We start from the raw sequence: 27,775 nt of genomic DNA on the forward strand, positions 1-27,775 counted from the left end.
TCATTTGAACATGCATCAGATTACAATTGAATGCATCCCATAATCAGTTCACAGTTCCACATGTCCAAAAGGAGTAGGAAGAAGCAAAGCTATGTATAGCACATCATGACTGGTTCAAGACTCTTCATCCTTGTATTTAGCAAACATCAACTGCTTGTATTGTTTCTTGAATTGGCTCATCGTTGTGCATTGTTTGAGGGTCTTACTCAATGCATTCCATAGTTCAATTCCACATACTGATAATCATTTCAAGATGCACCTTTATGAATGAGTTAAATAAAAAAATAAATATTAAATCCCGTCTCTTGTACTTTGAACTTTTAACAATTCAAAAAGGTTACATTAGGTGCACCTGTAAAGGTTATTGTGTATTTTTTTTCCACCCAAAAGCCGACTATCACTCACTTGGCTCCGATGCTATTGCAGTCTGACCGTTTAGGTCACATATATCTAATTTGTAGGTCATGCGTGTTTTGAAGAATGGTACTAACACATGTCAACAAATGTTTTGGTTTTTTTTGGACTGAAAATGAGTGGCAAGATCTGTGTCTGTGATGCAGCTCACGTCAACGTCCCACCACGTTTGGTTCCACCCACACGCTCCTCGGAACAGACGTCTCAGTACCCAATAGCCAAAGTCTTGTCCTCTGTCTTATAGAATTCCTACACCAGTGGTATCAAACACAGTTCTGGTTGCACTGAGAGTCCGTCTGTAACTGTGAAACCCTTTAAGAATACAATTGCCAATATCAAAAAAGCCAATATCAGACATCCCCGATATTGGCTTTTTTGATGAAAAATTACATGCCATATTACCCAACTGTCAATTTCCGATACCGATATCGGTAGATACCATTGTACCGTTTTATACAGCATTTTAAAAGATAGTTTCTCATGATCGGGGAAAAAAAATCTGATACCGATATCGCATTTTTATGCTGATATTGCGCCAATAATTATCGTACATCACTAATTATTGCACATTTTGTTATTTATTTACTTACATTATCATGGTGCCTGGTGCAAGTATATAATTGTATAATTCAGTTTAAATATTAAAATAAATTACGCAATTTTAGTGTCTTTTTCACAGGTATTAGGCATATAGTGACTAAATCTGGCCCCCAGGCCTTGAGTATGACACCTGTGTCCTACCTGAATTAATTTAGTCAAAAAATCCTTAAAATTGCCAAGACAGACCACAAACAGGGACAAACATTTGGCATCTATATGTGTAATTTTTTTGAGTTATGATGAACGAGTACAGAAAAAGATCATATTTGAATCAAAAATCCAAATTGGGCATCAAACCATGCAGTGTGAATGGAACCTACGTGGGCAGTTTGTTAGGGCTGGCATCATTGCAGTGGCGAGATCAATGCTCTGTAGGTCGGAGGGATCGAACATGTCAGCTTAACATTGACTGTTAGATATTGATTTTGTCTAGGGCAGGGATGTCCAAACTGTTGTCCGGGGGGAATTTACAGATCATTTTTTCTTAGCCTGCAGGACATTAAATAATATTTAAAAGATGTATTACACTCTAAAACACTCTAAAACCCAGATTTGATGTAGGTTGTGTTTCCTTTACTTATGCGTAACTTGTTTTGTTTCGGTGGAAAAAGTTTTAACCTCCTAGCCACCGGGTAGCATTCAGAGTAAAGTTAACTGAAAACACCGGAAGTAAACACTTTCCGCAACAAAATACAACCACGATTTGCTTGTCAGCCGGAAGCGCGCATCCCAAAGTGGAGGTGGTACTTTACTTTGGCAAGGAGAGAAAAAAAAAGTTTTTCCTCCTGTGAGTTTGACACAAACGTGACTGCAGTCCAGAAGGAGGATTTGAGAAGCTGTGGATGCAAAAGAGGTGCAGTGCACTCGGGTTTTTTTGTTTCGCGAGTCCACCCACTTCCAGCTGTCTTCCCCCGGACCCTCGCCCACCGGATGCCGGCCGTGCAGCACTGACTAGCGGCTTGCTCGCTTGTTCGCGTCTCGCTGTCAAAACTTTTCCTTAATCATGGATTTCTGGCACCGACGGACGGACTGAAAATAAAAGCTTCTGGTAGTTTCTACCGGATACTAATCGTCTACGAATTACGCATTTGAGTGACTTTTCCGAGGGGGACGAGTGCGTTTGAAGTGAGGGGACATGCAGAAGTTTAATGCCCGCGGGAGCAACACGCTGCCCCGGCTCGCTGACAGTGACGGGACTGCGGAGGGGAAGGAGAACGGCGCTGGGAAGCATTTCCTCAGCAAACCTGAGGAGGAGGAGGAGGAGAGCTCCATCTGCACCAAGAGGAAGATGCTAGTCGGTTTGGATGTAATATGCCTGTGTGTCGGTAAGGCTTCAAATAATACCTTTAATTGCTCTGAGTCACACTTTGATTACAAGTAAAAGTATATTTAGACACCTTTGGGGCGCATCAATACAGAGGAATTTAGTTTTCTCCCAAAAGTGAAAAGGAAAGTGTTCCCAGTGGGGGCAGAAGGGTGGGAATAATGGTGTGGGGGTTGAGGGGGGAGGGGGGGGCACAGTTGTCCAGGGAATTCATCTGTTCCCATGGTAACCCCCCCCCCCAATTCCCGGGAGAACGTGGGAATTGGGATGAAAACATAGTGAATGTCAGCCACATAATTTACAAGCCTAGTTAGGAGGCTGGATCATTATCATAACAACAAAAGGATAGCCATTTGCTGACAATGCAACCAAAAACAAGGAATATAGATTCGACACTGAAATCCAACATCTACTTAACACTTAATACGTAATCAAATATGGAATCTCATAATTATAATTCCAGTACATGCTAAAGTGCTATTGAGGTGGTTTGGTTAACTGACCCTTAATACTGCATGGATATGACACGGCAGGTCTAAATTTGCATTGCTTATTGTGATAGATGATAGATTACTGATTATATATGTGTGTATATATATATATATATATATATATATATATATATATATATATATATATATATATATATATATATATATATATATATATATATATATATATGGGTGTTGGTTACAATCAAACAAGAGCTGCTCTTCTGGTCTATGGGCATCATTCCAAAGAGGAAATTTGTTTTATTATCAGTCAGAGCGCTGTTCAGCTTTCAGAAACCTTATAAATTTGAAACACTTATATGCTAGGACTACGTTAAAAAGCCATAGCATTTCAGTATGTGGAATCAAACTATGGAATGGATTGAGTAAGACCCTCAAACAATGCACAACGATGAGCCAATTCAAGAAACAATACAAGCAGTTGATGTTTGCTAAATACAAGGATGAAGAGTCTTGAACGAGTCATGATGTGCTATACATATCACTATATTGACACTATGGTACCCATTATGTCATTGGATGGTCATATCACCTCGTACTTTATTAAAAAAAAAACAAAAAACCTTAAACTGTATTATAGAAAGCAGGAAGTGAACAAATGATACAGTTACTGATTGTAAAAGTAAACTGTATTCTGGAAAGCAGGAAGTGAACAAATGTAACAGTTACTGATTGTAAAAGTACCAGATGGAGGGGTAGGATTTAATAAGCTTCTTCCTACTCCTTTTGGACATGTGGAACTGTGAACTGATTATGTGATGCATTCAATTGTAATCTGATGCATGTTCAAATGAAATAAAACCATTACCATTACATATTTGCTGGCCAGTATAGAAAAAACAACATGACAAAAAAATAAAATAAATAAAAATAACATGACTACAAAATATATAGGCCTCATTGCCACCAAATTAGCTATTTTAATTGGAGTGATTATCTAAACAAACGAATAAACCAACGACAGAGAGAGAGAGTGAGGTGTAACCTGTCTCGGCAGACCGACTGGTCTGATGTCTGGTTTGACGGTTAAACTCAAGGAACATGGGTTCATTGTTTAACCTTGAATGTTTTTTTCTTACCAAACAGTCAGCTGCAGCTTAGCTTAGTTTAGGAAGTAGCAAGCATCAGTCAACATGATGGAGGAAACAGACTAAGAATACCACTTGGACCTGGATGTCCTGACCCCTCCCCGCCCCCCCTTTACTGTATATCCTCTCCTGGGCGTTCCGGGATATCCCCACTGACCTGATATTGCACTGAAGCTGAGCCATTGAGCTGCAGTGCCGGAGAAAAAGGAAGCGGATGTGGAGTCAGATGTTATTGTGAGTGAGATATAAGTGGGATACAAGCTGTCTGATGGTCAATACTTGTAGTCAACTAGCATTTTTAAGGATGGACTACACTCCTTGTTGTATATGCAGCGTTACACACCGTGGTTCGAATTCCTCGACTTCTATCATTCTTTCAAAAACATATTAAATCATGCTGTTTCATGGTTGAGTACAGTCTATTATTAATCAAAAATATGCATATTGAAGCATATTATCCATATTTCTGTCCAAAATTAAGCATTTGAATGAAAATACAAATATGAGACATTAAGAAGATGCATTCAAATTATGATCGCTGGTTCCTAGGTGCCAGTAGGTGAAACACACAAGCATCAAGCTTGATCGCCAGAAAAACAGGTTTGAATTATCTCACAAGAAGCACCATAATAATAACAGGGACAACTGTTGAGGCTGTAATCCAGCTAAAACTCAATTGAGAATCCCTAACATTTATTTATTGCAAGCACAAGTTTTATTTATGTTGTAAATGGCTTATTTTATCTGAAAATGTCTAATATATTGGGTAAAGGTGACTATAGGGTTGCTATTTCTTGTGTAGAGGGCTCTAATAATGTTAAAACTTGTATTTCGAAGGCTGTAAACAGGTATATGTGGTCTGGAACCACTTAACATCGATAAAGGGGACATTACGCTATATGTAAAAAGTGCATAATACTGCTTCTCAAGCCACACAGAAAAACACAGGTTGTTAGCAGGAAAACTACACAAAACAGTAAAAAAACAGGCACAACTGTTTTGGCCGTAATCCAGCTAAAACTCAATTCCGAATCCCAAACATCTGGAAAACATTTATTGCAAGCACAAGTTTTATTTATGTTGTAAATGGCTTATTTTCTCTGATTATATCTACTATATTGGGTAATATGAATGTAAAAGTGACTATAGGGTTGCTATTTCTTGTGTAGAAGGCTCTAATAATGTTAAAACTTGTATTTCAAAGGCTGTAAATGGGTATTATATGATGTAATGTTCCATTTATAATGATGGAATCCTTACTTTGTGGAAATGTACACAGGTTGTTAGCAGGAAAACTACACAAAACAGTAAAAAAAAAAAAGTATTGTCAAGGCTAGATTTTGGCCAACACACTTTTTTTCCCCAATTGTGCCACCTCTGAGACTTAGTTAAGTTGACCTCAGATTTCGTGAAATGTACATAAGTGTGCTTTACAAAGTCAAAAAACAAGTAAACTAGCAGAACTTATTAGCTATTGGATTCCGTGCATATAGCCACCAGTCTGGCGTGCATCCTGCCTCATCTCTTCTACTCGACGCATCGTGTCGCTTATCTGCAGAGGCATGACCTTGACTCATGTGGGGCTACCCGACAGTGAATGCCACGACTTATTGGCAATGAATTGCCTCCTTCATTTGGCCAAATCCTCTTATCTCTGACTAACACAATTTGCCTTAAAAAAAACGGCATCAGCAGATGGTTTGACCCGGCAGCATAATTCATCCCATGAAGGGACTCATTGACGACTGTAACTGTGGAATTTCACCCTGAAGCATCCTCATTATTTGATCAGCTCAAGGGGGCCTCCACAATGCTCGCAAGCTCTTCACAGCCTCAACATTTACCTCAATAAAGTGCCCAGGATACATTGATAATTAACTTTAATCAGTTTAAGATGCTGCTCAGTCATCGAGAACTGTTGTTTTTCCAGGTCTCACTCATGATGGATGTTCTGTGGAGATGGACCCGTTCTGGTTCAGCTCTGTGTCAGTAAATTGTGTATAATCTGCAGATTGCTACTTTCAAGTGTTTTCCTTGGCTGTTTATTTATGTGCGTGCATTCCTGGTGGTGGGGGGCTTCAGGGGGTTTGACCGAGACCGACGCTAAACCTGAGATGTTAGCGTCCAGCCACCCAGAGGTCATGAGGCGTTTATCATATCAGGCGAGCGTGCAGAGACAGGCCCACTCGGGCTGCACTGCTGTTTGGTTTCTTGTACAGGTGGTCTTTACCCTAATAAAACCACATGCAGTCATTCTCCTCCAATTACTATTAAACGGGGATTTACTAGAGGGGGCCCTTTAAAACCTATTACACTGTCCTCTGACTTCTTTAAGAAGAATGTTGGCTAGGTGTTACATGGAGAGTGTTTTTGGTTGTCGACGTGAGGCCGCATGCTAAGTAGCTGTTTGACCGTTTCAGTAACTTCATGAATATTATTTAAATTTCCAGTAAATTTAGCAGTAAATTCAATTTTTATTGGCCGATTCCGTTAACGTGGAAATCATTGGGCTCTGTTTTATATGACTAGCACAGTCATAATCCTTTTTTCCAATAGACAGATACTGCTATTGTGTGTAGTGTTTCTACAAAGTGACAATGGCAACTACTGGCTAGCCATGCATATTATAGCATCCTTGAAGGTCATTAGCCACGTTTACATGAGGAGATTTTACTCTTTCCGAATGACGTACCAGAAAACAGTGTATACATGGAAAGGAATATTCCAATCTCCTGTCTACATGCACCGCTATAATCAAACGGAATAGTCAATGGGGCATGCGCAGTAAAACGTAAACAACATCATGTGATTCATCAAAGATGGCGGACGAGAGTGTGATTACCACGGTTGTTGGGACAGTTGCTACGCTTTTTTTTTTAAAGCAGCAACTTGAACGTTCAGTTCTTTTAAAGTTTGTATCAAAAACGAACTTTCCGCTGTAGTCCAGTGATGACTGCTCGCCGCCATTTTTAAAACCTGAGAGACGTCTGCGTGTTATGTCACGCTGAAAGAACGCACCCTGACAACTTTCCGATTGAGCGGGTACAAGATACCTCAATCGGATTGGGGAAAGGAATATTCCACTCCTGTGAATGCGATTATATATTCATTAGGATTAGCACTTTTCTTTCGGAATGAGGTGTATACAAAGGTTACATTCTTTCCGTTTGAGCAAATAAACCGAATGCAATTGGAATATTTGGGTCCATGTAAACGTGGCTACTGAGAAAAATCACAAGTAATGGTATAATTATCAAAATTCTTTCTTTAGAATTGTAGCCATTATTTGTACAAAACATTGACAAAGCAGACTACTTCTTGGTTCATGGAGGATAACATACCGCATTATGAACTGGCATGCAGTCTGTGTTATGAATGGTATGTGGTATGAATGTGAGTGTGAATGGTTGTTTGACTATATGTGCCCTGTGATTGGCTGGCGACCAGTCCAGGCTATACCCCGCCTCTCACCCGAAGTCAGCTACGATAGGCTCCTGCATACCCCCACGACCCTAGTGAGAATAAGTGATATAGAAAATGGATGGATGGACACCTTTGGGAAAAAGGCTTTGCTACACATCTTAAAATAAAGTCTCCAACTATCCGAAGGTTGTCTATAGACGTGGGGGCCGTAAGTTTGATCATAGGCTAACCTAGCATGATGATGGTGTTAAAATATTAGCACTGTGGCTCACATAGCTAGTGTTGCTAATAATTGTGTCCTTCTGTCTCACTCCTTAAAGTTGCATTGTTGTATATGCCATCGTTGGACAAGTGCAGCGTTACACACCGTAGATCGAATTCCGCGACTTCTATCATTCTTTCAAAAACATATTAAATCATGCTGTTTCATGGTTGAATACAGTCTATTATTAATCAAAAATATGCATATTGAAGCATATCAAAAACCAAATTTTATATCAATTCATATTCAAGGTATTCCTCAAAAAACATGTTTATGATATCATGCCATTCACATTTTTAACTTACCTTTTATACATTTTAAGAATTTTTGGTTTTTGTGTTACTACCTCAACCTTCCATAAGTGGGTCAAAAATGACCTACATGCATTTTCTATGGAATCCAATAGGAACCTTTGATTCTTATCAACTCCTAAATATAATACTAAATATCATACAAGTGATTATTCCTAACCAAAATAGCAAAATTGGCATAAAAACGCATTGATTCTAGTATTCATTTTTGACCCACTTATGGAAGAGTGTAGGGTCCAGTCACCTAAAGCCATCTAAGGGTTAACCACATATTAGTGTATCTTAATCTACAATAGATTGGTTTTAGGGTGTATAATATAACATTTCTAGGTTGTTCTGTATGGGACTTTGAGTGGAAAATGTTTGGGTACGCCTGCGGTAAGATGAAGGCTTTCACTCCAATCAATCAATGTATTACTGCTTGCCACCACCTCCTCATAAAAGTTCAAGTTTAAGAGTGAGATCATGCTCGTTGTGAGGCGTGTATGAGTGTGTGTTATGTTTTCAACGTCATCACGTGTTTTGGAAGGGTGGTGGATTTATATTAGTAAGATTCCATGTTTCTTAGCAGGGAAAGCTGTGGAGTGAGCGTGCCTGGAAGCAGCCAACACGTAACAACATGTCAAAAACGTACAAACCCGGAATTATTCAATGGTCTCCACACACTTGTATGTGTGTGTGTTTACAAAGAAGTGTGAATGTGCCATACCAGCTGCTATTGTTTGTTGACAAATTTGCAGAGAAATTTACCTCCGTTTAACTTGGCGTGACCTCGGCGGCGAACAGAGGGAGCGCCATTAAAAATGCGGCAGTCAAATAATTAGCCAACGGAAGAAAAGCTGACTCTCCTTTGTCGGGCGTATTACTGCACTGCTGCATCCATTAGTTTCCTCTGATGCAATCACTGAGCTTTGCTTTTAGTACCTCACTCATTAGCCCACTAGAGCTGGCTTAGAAACGTCTCAATTACCTGCAGGCTGAGGGGCGGCCTGCATGGCCTCAGGGTAGGAAAAGGGGGTGTTAGGAGATAAAGGGTTGAGGATGTACAGAAGGTTCCTCTGGGATGTTATGCTCAGTTCCCTGCATATGTTTTATCATGCAAGCTGAGATATCTTCAAAGACTAAATAGTTTCAAATGTACTTTTAATGAGGCTTTATTCTCTTCAAGTTGAAGGCTCCATTAGTGGTCAGCGTTGTCCATAGCTATTAGTCGTAATGAGGACATCTTCAATGTTCATTAGCTGGAATATGTTTGGGGAGCATCAGATAATCCACTTGAATATGACTGATGCTACTGAGGAGACTAATGTTGTCGCAAACATTCTTTGAGGACACTTTGTCATTTATTTATTTATTATTTATTTATTTTTTATTTCGTCTTTGAGGCCACTTTGTCATTCATTCATTCATTTTCTACCGCTTTTCCTCACGAGGGTCGCGGGGGGTGCTGGAGCCTATCCCAGCTGTCTTTGATCAAGAGGCGTGGTACACCCTGGACTGGTCGCCAGCCAATCTCAGGGCACATATAGACAAACAACCATTCACACTCACATTCATACCTATGGACAATTTGGAGTCGCCAATTAACCTAGCATGTTTTTGGAATGTGGGAGGAAACCGGAGTACCCGGAGAAAACCCACGCATGCACGGGGAGAACATGCAAACTCCACACAGAGATGGCCGAGGGTGGAATTGAACCCTGGTCTCCTAGCTGTGAGGTCTGCGCGCTAACCACTCAACCGCCATGCCGCCCCACTTTGTCAGTTATTTATTATTTATTATTATACAATTCATCCTCATGTTCATTTATTGCTCATTGGAATATTTTCTAGCGTCATTCGTCCATTCCAGAAGGTCAAAGAATTATTATTTATTATTTATTATTTATTATTTATTATTTATTATTTATTATTTATTATTTATTATTTATTATTTATTATTTATTATTTATTATTTATTATTTATTATTTATTATTTATTATTTATTATACAATTCATCCTTATGTTCATTTATTGCTCAGTGGAGTCATTAGTCCATTCCAGAAGGTCAAAGAAGAACGAAAACTGCTAAGTGAATCATTTTTTTTCTCAAAATTGACATCACATATGTTTATGTCACCAACAAATTGGTGTTTTTGCAAATCATGTGAATTTGGATTGTTTTTCTCCAATGTTTGTTTTAAAGCTGTTGTTGTGTAAGCGCACACTACAACACCCACAAGACCCGGGGTGTTGTTGTTATCCAGACTACTGTATCAGTTTATCACATCTCACCTGATCCTTGCATCCTCTGAAGGTCTTCCTAGCACAAATTCCCCCTGCCAACCAAAACAAGCAGACAAAACACCCCCCCCCAAAATCACTTCCATACATCCCACCACAATTGTGCCTCTCCATGCCAAAACACCCCCTTGTCTGAACCACAACTCTGTTTTGCTCTCACATTGCAGCCTGTCAGACTTTACCTTACCAACCAAAAACCACCACTGGTCTTCTTTAATGTTTCCAAGGTACATACCACATTGACTGGTCCTGCTGAATCAGACCAGGCTGGCAGAGAGATACCTCAGAGCTCACCGCTTTTGCCCTGAGCTCCAAAACGGGCCTCAGGAAGCGAATCAGTGAGGTATGGAAGCAGCTGCGTGGAGCATGTACGCACTGGCACAGCTGGAACCGGGGCGAGGGAGAGCTCTCCTGGTGCGCTGGTGGAACATGACACAAATGTTAATGGACAGGCAGTCATGTTGGCTCGAAACCTTTGGAGGAAGCTCCATAAAGGCATGCTTCGATGAACCCTGACCTTGACTCAATCAAATACCATTTGGATGGTCTCGAATGGAGTGTATTGAGACAGGCCAGAGTTCCTTGCATTATCAGTCCATATAGATGTTATCTTGTTGTGGATCCCATTAAGATTGTAGCGTACAGTCATGTAAAAACAAAACAACTTATCCCAAACTCATTCATTCATTTTCTACTGCTTTTCCTCACATGGGTCGCGGGGGGTGCTGGAGCATATCCCAGCTGTCTTTGGGCGAGAGGCGGGGTACACCCTGGACTGGTCGCCAGCCAATCACATGGCACATATAGACAAACAACCATTCACACTCACATTCTAAGAATAATCAGGATCGCTTGTATGAAGGAGTATTAGACCTACGCTGAAAAGGAAAAAAAAAAAATTCACTATGAGAATAAAAACAAACAAGAATCACAAAATTTTCAAAATATTCTGAGAAAAATTAGCAGTTTTTAAAATTTTTTTACTAATTAATATACAGTATGAAACACATGGAATACCTTGACTAACATCTCAATTATAAAAGCAAAACTGAGTTCATTCATTCATTTTCTACCCTCACGAGGGGGGGGGGGGGGGGGGCTGGAGCCTATCCCAGCTGTCTTTGGGCGAGAGGCGGGGTACACCCTGAACTGGTGGCCAGCCAATCACAGGGCACATATAGACAAACAACCATTCACACTCACATTCATACCTATGGACAATTTGGAGTCGCCAATTAACCTAGCATGTTTTTGGAATGTGGGAATGTGGAATTGAACCCTAGTCTCCTAGCTGTGAGGTCTGTGCGCTAACCACTTGACCGCCGTGTCGCCCTTATCCCAAACTGTCTTGTGCTATTATTTTGCACAGGAGTCACTGTAACTTGAAACTTTGTCAAATTTGGTGCACATATTTAGGGTGACTGACAAGCACTTGTGTGTAAAATATGAGCAAGATTGGTTGGAAAAACATTGCCGCCATCATACAAAATGTCTCTTCAAGGGCACGGCTGGCATTTAGCAACTAATTGCCTGAATGTTATTGACCAACTTTGAGGATATCTGTATTAACCCGGACTGCAGTTTTCCATCTTAAGAACATAGCCTGACTCCGTCCATCACTTTCATTCTCTGCCGCCGAATCCCTGATCCATGCATTCATCACAATCAGAATCGACGACTGCAACAGTTTTCTTTACGGTACACCATCCAAAACCCTCAATAAACTACAATATATTCAGAACTCGTCTGCCCGCCTCCTCACCTCCATCCGCTCCCGTCAACACATGACCCCTGTCCTCCAAAACCCCCACTGGCTTCACTTCAAAGTTCTTCTCATACTAACCTACAAAGCCCTCCACGATCTGACCCCCACCGTATCTCACAGACCTGCTCCATCCACACAATCCCCCGCGTCCCCTTCGCTCCTCAGACTCCAACCTCCTGGCACTCCCCTTTAAGACCAAGCTCCGAACCTGGGAGCTTTGCCCCATTTGTTTCGTGCTTGCCCCGACCTTCCCACTTTCAAAAAACAACTAAAATTCCACCTCTTTAAATCTGTTTTTAATGTCTAACTTTTTATACCTGACTGCTGTGCGACACTTTTAATAATAATAATAATAATACATTTTATTTGCATAGCGCTTTTCAAAATACTCAAAGACACTTTACAGAACAATGAAGTTGAATAAAGCAAGTAAACAGAATAGAAGACACACCAAAATACAACATTCATTGGTTAATACACAGTTAAAACACGAGTAAAAGCAGTCAGATATAAAAAGTTAGACATTAAAAACAGATTTAAAGAGGTGGGTTTTTAGTTGTTTTTTGAAGGTGGGAAGGTCGGGGGCAAGCACGGAGTGAATGGGGCAAAGAGTTCCAGAGGGTCGGGGCAGCGATGGAGAAGGCTCTGTCTCCCCAGCTTTTAGCCATGTTTTAGCTGTGTATAAACAAATTAATGTTGTATTTTAATGTATCTTTTACTCTGTTTACTTGCTTTTATTCGACTCCATTTTTCTGTAAAGCGTCTTTGAGTATTTTGAAAAGCCATATACAAATAAAATGTATTATTATTTTAATTATTACAGTAAACCTCGGATATATCGGACTCGGATATATCGGAAATTCGCTCACAACGGACAGATAAAAAAGAACCGATTTTTCTGTAATGCATTTCCAATAAAAATTCATTGCATATATCGGATTTTTTATAACGGATTTCGCCTATTTCGGACAAAATCTCCAGTCCCGTTCCAATGCATTTCCATTCAATTTCCCTCGCATATATCGGATGGCCGCATCGTTATGCTAATCTTGTTGATGTCACTGGCTATTGTCTTTCTCCTGGCTCCAGATTTAGGACAAATATAAAAGTGAGTGACGTCAATAATACTAGCACAGCAGTGAATGAGATCTTAACCTCACTATTGATTGGAAATAACGTAGGCCTGACGGGCGTAACAGGGCCTAGCTTAATTAACAATTTGTTATGCTCAGAGTCCAATAAAGTTAAATTCCCATTACCTTACGTCTCTTTTCATTGCCCAGTCCAGGTACATTGGAAACATAGTCAAGGAAGTGCCTTTTTATAACGGATAAAATCCGATTTACGCATATACCGGATATAAATCCGATATATGCGTAAAACAGACATTTTCCGGTATACGCATATAACGGATTTCGCTTATATCGGACAAAACCAGTGGGAACAATTGAATCCGATATATCCGAGGTTTACTGTATTATTATTATTAAATGTAGGCTAGCGAGTCTTCCAAAGCATTTTAAATGTCATTCATGTGCTGTATGCGTAAAGTATGTTTTCAAGGATGTTATCCAGCTTTTAAAGCATTGGGGCTCATCAGTCTGCCTTTGTTCCGCATTCCTCATCATGTCTTTGTGCCGCCATCAGGGTAGACATAACAGATTAGCCTCCCAAACCAATACATTCGATTTTGAAGGGGGAAAAAAAATGGAACTCACACTTATCTTAACTATCTTAACCTGCCTCAAGCCCACCAAGGACGACTGGGGAAGAACACTCCCACAATCTCCTTTTCTTTGAGCTCCTTCTAATCACAACCTTGGTGTGAATGACTTCACTTCCTGTAAGAGTGTTACCTTACAGCACAATAGTCTGCATGTCCTTTTTTGTGTGTGTGTGTGTGTGCTCTCAGCTGGCGCATACCGTCTTTTCCTGCCCTGCCTCTTAAAACAAAGACCTGCTCTTATAAATCAAGACATAACTGACTCAGACTAGAGCGAGAAGCGGGAACAGATCAAGCAAAAATAATTGTGCGAGCCCACCCAGACCAGCTGCTGCCTGCTGTTTATGAGCCTATAAGGCGGACATCGCATCGCCTCTTTAATAATGACGTTACCAGGGATTATCACACTTGCAAAGAAGCAAATTACGACACTTGACAGTTCTCTAACCCCGCCTGTGTTTTTCACTCCTGAGGTTGACTTGAAGCTAAACACACATCTTTAAAATTTAGTCGAGAAACGCTGGCATGCTGGCGAAGGGGCCCCCGGCCAGGGGTGGACCACCCCAGAAGGGTGCTGGGACACTGCCTAGTCTCAGCCTAGTCGGTGCAATTGAGTGTGTTGACAGTTCACTGATTGTGTGCCCTCTGTTTGTATCAAATGTAGGGCAAAGCCTTTGCAGTCAACGTAGCTTTAGGCTAAGTGTGGTGCTAATCTATGATGATGCAGTAGTGTTCGCATTAAATCATCTGCGCCAATAATGATGACTTCAGTGGCACGGTGTTGTTTTTTGGAGTCCAGTGTGGTTGAAATAGTTATCATTATTGGTTAGTTTCGTGGTTGATGTTTGGTTATTGAGGTTTGTTTGGTTGACTGTTTGTTTACATGACTGCGGATTTGGTTTGTTTGCATCCCCGGGTGTGGTTTTTTATGTGTTGAGTCGAAGTTGGGGGTATTCTTCAGGTTGAGGCAGGGTCGTGTTTACAGAATGGGTCCCAGCAGAGCCCAGATCTCCTGACCCTTTGCATTCCAGAACCACCGCTAATCGCCTCCGTCTGGTGTTCTCTTGCTTTTTGCCGCATCGCTCTTGTTCAAGACCCATCTTCGCCGTATCTCTCCAGCCCCGCCCCTCGTTTATCAATCTAAAAGCTGAACTAATGACAGCTTTATCAACAAGGCCATAAAAGCAAAACCCATAAATAACGACCATCTGATCCGGGCCTCACGTTCTTGCTGTTGGTTGTTGTTCACTCACAGTGAGCTCATTCTGGGCTGTGGTCATAGATGTGTAAATTAGAACCAGAAGACTTTCTCTTGCTCTCATTCCTCCCCTCCTCTCTCTAAGTCTCTCCCTCCCTCTTGTCTTTCTTTCTCTTCGGGCCCTTTTGACTATGTGAAAGCATTCCTGCCTTTGAGTAGCAGATCTTGGACTCTGACTGTAAGGCGATCCATTCTGCCCCGTGTCCTTTAGGGTCCCCTTCGTCTGGTCCTTTGAGTTAGCCTTGACCAGGTGGTTTGGTTTGCTCACAGTTGCCTCACACATGATGTGAGGCTCTCTGGGGAGTTTTGGCCTCTTGTTGTGATAACTCTTCTAAGGTAGTTGTCAAAACCTTGCGGTTGACTGTGACACTTATCTGTGGGATGACACAGATGCTGGATAATCCAGTACAGGTAACAAGTTTTCATACAGACCTTGTTTCAGTGATCTTTGGATCCTGGCCATTCGGGCCATTAGTACATAAACTGACAGTAATCGCAGGCCTGAGGCGGTAAAACAAGCCGCTATACCTGGTCAAACATTTCAGGGTTCCCCTTAGACGTCCGTATGTATCAATATCCCTCAAAAGGTCTTTGCTCCAACTGTAACTGCAGTGTTTAAGGCTGCGATAGAAGCCCTGTCTATTTTATTGCTGTCAATGAATACACGCTATTGTGTTCTGTACTGGAAAATGTAAGGCAGGTTCTTGTTGCACATACTAAAATTTGTGATGGATCCGTTGAGCTAAAACGTCACTTAGTTTGGCACAGACCTGCACCAAGGCTGACAAATCCCCAACCTGCTGGTTGTATTCATCGGCCATTCAGATCACATGCATTACTCACTGACAAATTAAGGAACATATTGCACACACTTCAAAATCCGGGATCCACCCCAAAGCTAATTGATTTTTCCTCAGCCCATGCTGCACGCCATGAGAAAATATCAAAGAAGTCAATACATTTTGAGTAATCCTGCATTGTAACAAACAGCATCATTCCTGTCTCATATTTGATTATGTCTATTAAAACATTCATTCATTCATTTTCTACTGCTTTTCTTTGGGCGAGAGGCGGGGTACACCCTGGACTGGTCGCCAGCCAGCCAATCACAGGGCACATATAGACAAACAACCATTCACACTCACATTCATACCGATGGACAATTTGGAGTCGCCACTTAACCTAGCATGTTTTTGGAATGTGGGAGTACCCGGAGAAAACCCACGCATGCACGGGGAGAACAGAGATGGCCGAGGGTGGAATTGAACCCTGGTCTCCTAGCTGTGAGGTCTGCGCGCTAACCACTCAACCGCCGTGCCGCCCGTCTGTTAAAACATTCATTCACTCATTCATTTTCCACCGCTTTTTCCTCACGAGGGTCGCGGAGGATGCTGGAGCCTATCCCAGCTGTCTTTGGGCGAGAGGCAGGGTACACCCTGGACTGGTCGCCATGCAGCCAATCACAGGGCACATATAGACAAACAACCATTCACACTCACATTCATACCTATGGACAATTTGGAGTCGCCAATTAACCTAGCATGTTTTTGGAATGTGGGAGGAAACCGGAGTACCCGGAGAAAACCCCACGCATGCACGGGGAGAACAGAGATGGCCGAGGGTGGAATTGAACCCTGGTCTCCTAGCTGTGAGGTCTGCGCGCTAACCACTCAACCGGCCGTCTGTTAAAACATTTAATGCTAAATATGCTAAATATAACCTGCAATCAGTGATTAACAAAGCCATAGCCCTGCTGAATTACAATTAAGTCAGGAAAGAACAAGGACACCCTCATTGGGGTAAAAAAAAATGATGACCACTAGGCACAACTGAACTGCTTGCCGTAGCTAACAAGCATGGATGCCACTGATCTTAATAAAAACAAAGCAGCCATTGTAATATACTAATCTCATAAGGGCTACCAACACTAAAGCATGTCTGCACTGTCAAAGTGTTCTCCCAGTTAATGAAATGTTATCAGGAACTCCTGCACCTGCATGCAACTTGAACCTGTTTGTGTTACAGATACGCTATCCATGCAGGTCGTAAAAACCAGAACCTGCATAATGTACATGAGGGTATTCCTTATTTGGGAAGGGCAAGATGTTTCCTGTCTTTTTTTTTTGACATGACACAGTCCCTGTTGCTTTCCTTGCTCTCACTTCAATATGTTTAGTGTTTCTGTTAGGGCAGCCTGACTTTGACAAGAGGCCGGTTTTCTAACACCACCTGACAGGCCACGTCATTCCATGACGTTAAATATGTCTCCGCTTGGTGTTTTTCCGCTCTGATTGCTTCAAACCTGCAGATTATTACCCGTTGCTTAATCTTGTTTATCAGTCTGTTGATGCTGAATGAGCAATAGAGGCGTGTTCTGGGATGACTGAGTGTGATTTTGTGGGTCTGGTGTTCATTTGTTCGTGTGCGGCTGATAGGGTGAGCCCGAGAGAGTGTTTCAGTCACGAAACAGTGCGAGCCGCCCTGGCAAAGAACAATGTTTTCTGGCTTGGGAGCAACGGGCAGGCCTGTGAGGAACGAGGTTAATGATTAGTCCCACGGTCTTGGTACTGCACTTGGTGGAATGACGAGGGGGTGAAACTAAACGCCAAACGCTAATGAAAACAAAAGAATGGAATAAAACTGCTCTTTAAAAAAAATAAAAAATGTTGCCAACGGGAGTCATTGCTCAACTCTTTCGCTTGTGAACTTTCACCGGTAGCCTGTGAGGTTTGTTTGCAACAGGAACCAGACCTTGACCTCTTTTAGTCTGATAAGGAACAGCTATAATTAGCAACTAAGCCAGGAGTCTCAAACTCAATTTACCTGGGGGCCACTGGAGCATCAGGTTAAATAAATAAATAAACAAATATATATATATATATATATATATATATATATATATATATATATATATATATATATATATATATATATATATATATATATATATATATATATATATAAAGAAAAAATAAAAATATGAATAAATATTAATTATATTAAATATTAATAATATATATATATATAATATAATAGTCTTCAATGCTTCTGCTATACCCTCCACTTTTTCAGTGCTTTGGTTCTTTGCAAAAGCTTTGATAAAACATTATATTATAATAAATTATTCTAAATTAATTTTTATTTCTTATTAAATTATTAACTAAATGTTTAATGTTAATTTTTATTTTTTGACACAAAATAAGATGGAAAAATAAATAAGCAAATAAAAAACAAATTAAACAAATGAACAAATTCATTTTTATTTATTATTAAATTATTAAATAAATGTTTAATGTTATTTTTTATTTTTTGACACAAAATAAGATGGAAAAATAAATAAGCAATTAAAAAACGAATTCAACAAACGAACAAATTAATTTTTATTTATTATTAAATTATTAAATCAATGTTTAATGTTAATTTTATTTTTCAACACAAAATAAGATGGAAAAATAAATAAGCAAATCAAAACACAAATTAAACAAATTAAACAAATTAAACAAATTAAACAAATTCATTCATTCATTTTCTACCGCTTTTCCTCACGAGGGTCGCGGGGGGTGCTGGAGCCTATCCCAGCTGTCTTCGGGCGAGAGGCGTGGTACACCCTGGACTGGTGGCCAGGCAATCACAGGGCCAAATTAAACAAATTAAACTTTCATATCAAGGCGGGGGCCTCAAACTAGCGTCCCGCGGGCCAAGCCGTGACTTTGAGACCCCTGAACTAAGCCATCCAATAGTGGCCTCCGCTCAAATATACGCCGTGTCTCAATTAAATCATATGTCCACCTCTATGTCAGGTGTGTTTATAATTATATAATTATATAATTTTGGATACAGTCTCTGCGGGTTGAGTAAATAAACACCGCACATTATTTGAGGAAAAATGATAGCATGCTCTTTAATATGCTTTTCTTCTTTCCTTATCCTCACTCTTCATGCCCATCTCCCGGCTGTCTCTCATCTGTCCCGCTCTTTTTGTGAAAGCAGATACGAATGTGCGGAATGCCTAATCCGCCTGTAATCTGTCAAATCTCCCGATGACTGACACTCCTCATGCTGCTTCACCCATGTGTGACGGCAGGGGGGGTGGCCGTCTTTACATCGTTATCGCCGTGTCATGCTTTCCATCTCGTATCTGTGATCTGAACCCATGGAAACTCATCAAGCTGTTTTTTTCTTTGCCTCATCTCATCAGCCTCCATTCCATTTTTTGCTTGCGAGCTGAAGGCTGTGACGCCGTACAGACGGGGGTTCTTCTGCGGGGACACCAGTATTACGTATCCCTACGTGGAGAGAGAGGCTATTCCTGATGGTCTGCTCATCGCTGGCGGTATAGCCATCACTGGCCTCACGGTAAGACAATGTTTGAAGCACAAAAGTTAAAACTGAGTTTTTAATGATGGACTACAGTATGTGACACTAGAGCAGGGGTGTCCAAACTTTTTCCGGGCCATGTACTGAAAAATTAAAGTACGCAATGGCCACTTTGATATTTTGTAAAATGGCTAAGGAGTTATTATTTATTTAGACAAAAAACTGCATCTCAGCTTTGTGATATAGGTGAAATGAGTATTATTAAAATTAACTTTGCCCCCCCCATTTTTCATTTATTCAAATTTTTTAACTTTCTTGTAATAAATTTTCTTCTCGTAATTATGACTTAATTCCCATAATAATAATTTAACTTTTAATAACTTTTTAACTTTAAGGTTATTAACTTTATAACTTAATAACTAACTTTTTAAAATAACTTTTTCCCCAACATAATTATTCATTTAGTTGTGTTTGTTTCTCATATTACAATGTTTAGAAATGTTTAATATTTAACTCAAAATTTGTGATAATTGTTTTTTTTCCTCATTAGAATTAGACATTTTTCTCTTAATATTTTCACATTATTCTCAAAATTATTATTTTTTTCTCCAATTATTTAAACTTTCTTCTTGTCAATTTTCTTCTCATAATTATGACCTTATTCCCATAATATTTTGGCTTTTTTTCTTGGTATATTATAACTTTTTCTGTCGTTTAATTTTCCAAAACTGACAACTTTATTTAATGTGTTTGTTCTTTTTAAATAATATTACAACTTTTTTTAAAAAAATCTTTAAATTAAAATTAAATCTTTCATTTATTCAGCTTTACACGACTAAAAGGATTTTTTTCCTCTCCGAAAATTAACTTTTATTAACTTAAATTAACTTTTTCTTGTTAGATTAAATTTAATTTTTTTTCTCATAATATTTTGACTTTAACTAATTACTGCTGATGATTTATGACAACAATCTCCCCCACTTGCTTGCTCCACTTTTGAGGAGGGGAGGTACCTTTTCATGACATCATCATGGAAAAACATCGCTTCTGACTTGCCACTAGTTCGATGAGCCCAGCCCATGTGAACAGCTTTGAAAAAAGCAGGCATCTCTACACATCTTAAAATACAGCTCTACCGATGATAGCTGCTACAGACATGGGGCCTAACTCGGTCAGCGAATCGGCTAACCTAGCATGATGTTGCTGTTCAAGTGTGACAGTAATGTTAGCTCATATAGCCATGCTAGTGTTGCTAACGTTTGTGTACTTCCCCCGGTCCTCAATGTAACACAGGTGTGGACATACACAGCTAATTAGCATTAAAGCTACAGACACAAAAAGCACCTTTAAACTGTCCTAATTCCAGCATCAAGGCAAGATTTTGGGCAAATTTGTGGAATTTTGTGAGACCTTTAATTGTTAAACTAAGTGGTGTATCTCTATTTATTGGAGCAGCGATATTACTCAAATTAACCCCACTCTTTTTTTCCCTCAGATCGCACTGGGTGAATGTTACCGAGTCCGATTCCGTGGCGTACGGTCCCGTGCGTTTGTCAGCAACCTCTACGTGTCGTGCCTGTACAAAGAACTGGGGAGCTTCCTGTTTGGCTGCTGCGTGGGCCAGTCCCTGACCAACATGGCTAAGCTAAGCGTGGGACGCCTGCGACCCAACTTCCTGTCAGTCTGTAATATCACTTATGCGTCCATCAACTGCACGCCGGGCAGCTACGTGTCCCAGGTCACATGCCGGCAGCCCAACCAGAAGATGGTCGAGGAAGCGAGGTGACCTTTTTACATTGTTATCAAGGGCGTGGCATACAGGAAGTCGTTTGACTCATAATGTTAATGTGTAACCTGCATTTTAACGTTGCAGGAAGTCGTTTTTTTCCGGCCATGCATCCTTCGCCATGTACACCATGCTCTATCTAGCGGTAAGTCACCTCTCACTCTTCTTTCTGCTAGTAGAAGACAAATCCCCAAAGCAGTGTGCACATCTCTTATCTGTACAAGCTAATTACACATGTGCAAATAGACCGAGGCATGTGCTGTTTAATATGATCCAGGATCCCGATCACGAGGGAAGGCATGCCTCTCCAAAGGCCTCCTGCTACTAGCTTAAAAAGCCGAGAGACAAGGAAGGAGGAGGAGAATAAGGGAGACTGTTTTCCACAGGGAACATGAATAGATGAAGAGCCTACACAGAGGAGGCCTTGTTGTGGGACTCATTTAGGGATTGAGAGGAGAAGGAGGGGTGGTGGTGAATGAGTGAATAAGCCTGCTGAGAGATCGACAGGCTTCTTTCACCACCCCCTCCACCCCTTCTCCATCTTTTCATCTTCCTCCCACTGCACTGCCCACCACTGTGGGAGCGATATGACAGTTACAGCGAGACAAAAGAACATTGTTATGATTACTTTTAATCCAATATCTGCTTAAGATTCATTCATTCATTCATTCATTTTCTACCGCTTTTTCCTCACAAGGGTCGCGGGGGTGCTGGAGCCTAAACAAGAATCAAAAAATTTCCAAAATATTCTGAGAAAAATCAGCAGTTTTTAACAATTTTTTTACTAATTAATATATAGTACGAAACACGTGGAATACCTTGACTAACATCTCAATTATAAAAGCAAAACTGAGTTCATTCATTCATTTTCTACCGCTTATCCTCACAGGGGGGGGGGGGGGGGGGGGCTGTCTTTGAGTGAGAGGCAGGGTACACCCTGGACTGGTCGCCAGCCAATCACAGGGCACATATAGACAAACAACCATTCACACTCACATTCATACCTATGGACAATTTGGAGTGGCCAATTAACCTAGCATGTTTTTGGAATGTGGGAGGAAGCCGGAGTACCCGGAGAAAACCCACGCATGCACGGGGAGAACATGCAAACTCCACACAGAGATGGCCGAGGGTGGACTTGAACTCGGGTCTCCTTGCTGTGAGGCCAGCATGCTAACCACTAGATCACCGTGCAGCCGATTATATAGTAATAGCCAACATGTTCAGATGCTGTAGTTTCCCGAAAGATGACTAATCTATTTGTTGATAGATCAGCTGCATAGTGACACGCCTCCCCCCTCAAGGTAATGGTTAGCAACTAGCATGTTTTTGGAATGTGGGAGGAAACCGGAGTACCCGGAGAAAACCCACGCATGCACGGCCAGAACGTGCAAACTCCACACATACGTTTTTTTTTATACGTTTTTTAACATGATTAAAGCCGTCTAGATAGGGCTGCACCATCGAAGTATTTTTCCCGGTTTCGGAGACTCGATGCACAACCCTCCTGTTGATAGAGCATATTAAACCACGAAACAGCATTTCAACCATTCACACTCACATTCATACCTATGGACAATTTGGAGTCGCCAATTATCCTAGCATGTTTTTGAAATGTGGGAGGAAAACATGCAAACTCCACACAGAGATGGCCGAGGGTGGAATTGAACCCTGGTCTCCTAGCTGTGAGGTCTGCGTGCTAACCACTCGATCGCCGTGCAGCCGCAGTTTAAGATAAATAGCGAAAATAAAACACTGACATATCAGAGTGTGACAAGCCGTTGTACCACTGAAAGCTTCATTAATGGCTTGAGGCATGGCCAGCTGTTTACGTTTAAGAAGCAGGAATGCAGAGCATGTTCTCCATTCTGCTCGTTTAGACGTCCAGCCACCTCATAAAGCTGCATCAGCATCACGCTCCATGTAAAAGTGACACAGTTTTCATTTATTTTTAAACACGGGGTGATGATGGACAAAAGGAGGAAGTGGGGCTAAGACAGGGTTAATGGACGTATGACCGGCTTCTCCTTTCCTCCCTCCGGGTACCAGACAAAAGTGGCGTGAACATGAAGACACTGGCTCTTGCTCACAGGTTGTTTACTTTGTCTTTTCTCTCTCTCGCAGTTTTACCTGCAGGCCCGGTTGTCATGGCGAGGGGCCCGCCTGCTGCGCCCCCTTGTGCAGTTCATCTTAGTGATGATCGCCATCTACACCGGGCTCAGCCGCATTTCAGACTACCGCCACCACCCCACTGACGTCCTCACGGGCTTCATTCAAGGAGGGCTCACTGCATACTGGGTGGTATGTTAACAATAATGATGGAATGTTCTGTATACTATACACCTATTGTCCTATTTATGTATTTCACATGACTGTAATTGATATTTGTGGTACCCACTATCAAAATGCTTTGGAACACATATCCTAATAATGACTTATGGACAATTAGCAGCCAAAAATGTACCACTTCCACACTGAATAATAGACCATAGTAAACCACAAAACATTCATTCATTCACTTTCTACCGCATATCCTAACAAGGGTCAAGGGGGGTGCTGGGACCTATCCCAGCTGTCATCATGGGCGACAGGCAGGGTACACCCTGGACTGGTCGCCAGCCAATCACAGGGCACATAAAGACAAACAACCATTCACACTCACATTCATACCTATGGACAATTTGGAGTCGCTAATTAACCTAGCATGTTTTTGGAATGTGGGAGAAAACCTGGAGTACCCGTAGAAAACCCATGCTAACACAGATATGGCTGAGGGTGGAATCGAACTCGGGTCTCCTAGCTGTGTGGCCTGCACGCTAACCACTCGGTCACCGTGCAGCCACCCACGAAACAGTGATTATTAATTATATAATTAAAAACACAACAGAGCGAGGGAATCCCCTGCCATTGGGTGACTACATCTACACCACCGCGGGTGGAATTGAACCCGGGTCTCCTAACTGTGAGGTCTGCGTGCTTTTAACAGACGATTTAAAAATTATTTCGTAAAATATACACATACACATGGATTTAAGTTCGAGTATTGTTTTTTTTTATGTCACAATTGATATGGCGTGCAAGAATCAGCTTACTGAAGCAATTTGTCGCTAATTAACCTAGCATGTTTTTGGAATGTGGGACGAAATCGGAGTACCCGGAGAAAACCCACACATGCAAACACAGAGATGGCCGAGGGTGGAATCGAACTTGGGTCTCCTAGCTGTGTGGCCTGCGCTCTATCCACAAAAACACAACAGAGCGAGGGAATCCCCTGCCATTGGGTGACTACAACTTACAAGCAAGTGATAACAAAAGGCAAATTGGTGGAATACAATATGGCCGTCCAGGACCATGCATCTTTAATCAATTAGAAGTTGGGCTTTTTAGAACTTCCATTACGTATATGTGTCCAACCTTGTGACAGCAGTTTGGGTAGGGCCCTTTTCTCTCCACAAAGGCATAGTTTGGTGAGTCTGGTGTGATAGAACTCAAGAGCCCTGACCTTAACCCCCATCTCCAATGGTGCCAGGCTTTCTCACAGTGGCCTTAGAAGGGGGCACAACATTTCCCACAGACATTCTCCAAATTCATGTGGAAAGTCTTCCTAAAAGCTGCACTAGCCACACTGTCGTCCATTTTGACTTCCTGCCAGGAGTCCCAATACGTTTGTCCACATAATGTTCTCCCGAACTGCCAGCTGATCTCTGTCTTTACCGAATTTGGTTCTCCCTCCTCTCTGTTAGCTTAAACAATGACGTCTGTATGTGAGGCTCTATCTCACTCTTGCCTCTGGTGGTGTTTAGAAAACAGTGTTTGATTGACAGCATGTGTGGTCTGCATATGTTCCCTGACACGTTGTGTATCTGTGCCTGCAGGCCTTCTACATCTCCTCCATGTTTAAGCCTTGCACCCGTCCAGACCTGTCCCCGACTAGCATGTCGCTGGAGAGTCCTCTTTCTAGCCAGCAGACTGTGTGTTAGCAATCGATGGCGACAAGGATCCGGAAAACATGGACACGACGAATGTCGAAGCGTCTGCGAGGAGCTGAGAGACCAGTTGTGTTTTTTTTCCAAGAAAGGGAATCATTCCAAGGAGATGATGTGGTTAAATGTTGATGGAGTACAATCTAACACATTGACACACAATCAGTCACGCAGCAGTGATGTAACCTCTCACATATGTGAAACACAAGAAGCACATTTGACTCAAAGTCAAACCCGTCCAGTGAGAAGAACTGCACAGTGATATTATAGATTTTTTTTTTAATGAAATATATAAAAATGTTTAAAAAATGTATATTTTTCCAGATGATTATTAGAAGCTGCTAATATTGATAGTAAAAAAAAATGGTTGTGTTTGTCTGTGGTGGAGGTCAAGTGCGCTGGGTCAGCCGTCCAAGCTGAATTTCGGCTTATAAAACGTCATCTTTAAAAATGGCTGCTGTGAAATGACGCCATGATGCCTCAAATGAAAAAAAGACAAGACAAAACACTTGGATAGTAAAAAAAAAAAAAAGCACTGGTTTCAACTTCTTTAACCTGTCTGATGCACCACTGCTCTAGTCAGACTGCCCCTCCACGAAATGACGACGATAACATGTACTAAAAACGATATATACTGTGTTTTATATCTGTTTCCGTACTAACCACTTTGTGTCTCAGAGACGGAGGTTTGACTGAATTTCTTTTGCAACTACTCCGGTCTCTGAGCTGCACATTCACTTGTGTGAATCGCCTCGCTGCGTGTCTTTTTACTAGTAGCACTTGATACACCATGGAACCTTTTATTTGTAATCCATATTATATATTTGATCACAAGTTGGGAAGAAAAACTAAGAATAATCAGTGTTTGGTTTTGTCTGGATCGCTTGTATGAAGGAGTATTAGGCCTACGCTGAAAAGGGAAAAAAAAAAAATCACTATGAGAATAAAAACAAACAAGAATCAAAAAATTGTCAAAATATTCTAAGAAAAATTAGCAGTTTTTAACACATTTTTTACTAATTTCTAACTAATTAATATACAGTACGAAACACATGGAATACCTTGACTAACATCTCAATTATAAAAGCAAAACTGAGTTCATTCATTCATTTTCTACTGCTTATCCTCACAAGGGGGGCGCTGGAGCCTATCCCAGCTGTTTTCGGGCGAGAGGCGGGGTACACCCCGGACTGGTGGCCAGCCAATCACAGGGCACATATAGACAAACAACCATTCACACTCACATTCATACCTATGGAGTTACTAATTTGGAGTCGCCAATTAATCTAGCATGTTTTTGGACTGTGGCAGGAAACCGGAGTACCCGGAGAAAACCCACGCACGGGGAGAACATGCAAACACAGATATGGCTGAGGGTGGAATTGAACTCGGGTCTCCAGCTGTGTGGCCTGCGCGCTCACCACTCGGTCACCGTGCAGCCACCCACGAAACAGTGATTATTAATTATATAATTAAAAACACAACAGAGCGATGGAATCCCCTGCCATTGGGTGACTACATCTACACTACCGTGGGTGGAATTGACCCGGGTCTCCTAACTGTGAGGTCTGCGTGCTAACCACTCGGACACCGTGCAGCCATGTTTTTAAACAGAGGATTTTTAAATGCAAAACATGCAAACTCCACACAGAGATGGCCAAAGGTGGAATTAAGAGTTATGAGTTATGATTATGATCTAATTTTATGTAATATTATGAGAAAAAAAAGTGTTTAATGGAATTACCAGACTAATATATAGCAGCTGTCTAGACAGATCATTTAATCAGGAGTTCTTCCATTTACTCTTCTTGCAAATTAAAACCTTTATATAATTTATACATTTCTTAAAATGTTATTTTCTTCTTGTCAGCGTGGCCCTAAATGCTCCTGTTTTGGTTTTCCCTTGAAATGACAATTGCTCCAATTGAATGTACATAGTCTGCATTATTTTATAAAGCATACACTTTCACGAGTATTAGGTTTTACAATGTCGGTGTTATATTTACGTTGATGTGCGTCGATCAGGTACGGAGAGTTGTACTATTTGTATGTGTCGTAACAACTAGACTGAGCCATAGATTGTCACAGAGCTATTGTTGTTGTTGTTGTTGTGTTCCCACATATTGTTTGTTTTGTCTGTGAAAGCCACATGGCACAAATAACCACTGTACTCGGAGAGAAACCAAACCAATAAAATGAATGTTGAATGTTTCTTTAATTGCTTATTGCCTTTTTTTCCTCCCAGCTATCTCGTATGACAGGCAGAAACAAGAACCGAAACGACTTATTATCCAAATGATAATTGATTTAACCTTAATGTTATGTTTGGAATCTTACACTCTTTTCTACATTCTTTCTTGATTCGCGCTCTCTCTCTCTTTCTCTCTCCTTCCCTGCTTTGCTCTCTCAGTCCTTTTGGAGTGCACTGGAGCATGATGGACCCTTTTAGGGGGTCATGCTACCATGGAAATGCCTAGCCTGATAGAGATTGGGGCTTTTGAGGGCATTTTCTTTCACTTGCACCCCCCCTGCTTCGATCCACTTCCAGGCAGCGGAAGGAGAATAAAGGGCAGATCAGAGAGAGAGAGAGAGAGAGAGAGGGCTTTAGTAAGCTGGGAGATATACAAGATGGAAAAGGAGTCCACTAATGAAGGGAAGGGAAGAGTTGGCAGAGTGAGATGTGGGGCAGGGTGATGGGGAAGAGTGGGGGGTGGCTTGGGGTGGG

General features: G+C 41.2%; 2 protein-coding genes across 7 annotated transcripts in view; one reads left to right on the forward strand and one right to left on the reverse strand.

Moving 5' to 3' along the window:
* LOC131103024 (uncharacterized) overlaps nt 1–27,775 on the reverse strand; it is a 78,071-nt gene that overhangs the window by 4,827 nt on the left and 45,469 nt on the right. The window lies entirely within an intron of this gene.
* ppap2d (phosphatidic acid phosphatase type 2D) lies at nt 1,779–27,335 on the forward strand. Its single transcript, XM_058048846.1, has 6 exons — nt 1,779–2,339; nt 19,163–19,320; nt 20,777–21,063; nt 21,155–21,212; nt 23,192–23,368; nt 24,943–27,335. The coding sequence occupies exons 1-6, from the start codon at nt 2,150–2,152 to the stop codon at nt 25,045–25,047; spliced, it is 975 nt and encodes a 324-aa protein (XP_057904829.1). The 5' UTR covers nt 1,779–2,149; the 3' UTR covers nt 25,048–27,335.

This window comes from Doryrhamphus excisus, chromosome 15, assembly GCF_030265055.1.
Source record: "Doryrhamphus excisus isolate RoL2022-K1 chromosome 15, RoL_Dexc_1.0, whole genome shotgun sequence".
In the NCBI taxonomy this organism is placed as follows: Eukaryota; Metazoa; Chordata; class Actinopteri; order Syngnathiformes; family Syngnathidae; genus Doryrhamphus; species Doryrhamphus excisus.

Bases quoted from the DNA above. Each gene is read 5' to 3' on its own strand.
- ppap2d (XM_058048846.1), top strand. From the start codon at position 2,150: ATGCAGAAGTTTAATGCCCGCGGGAGCAACACGCTGCCCCGGCTCGCT. The intron at 2,340-19,162 runs GTAAGGCTTCAA...TCATCTCATCAG, and splicing joins TGTAATATGCCTGTGTGTCG to CCTCCATTCCATTTTTTGCT. The intron at 19,321-20,776 runs GTAAGACAATGT...TTTTTCCCTCAG, and splicing joins TAGCCATCACTGGCCTCACG to ATCGCACTGGGTGAATGTTA.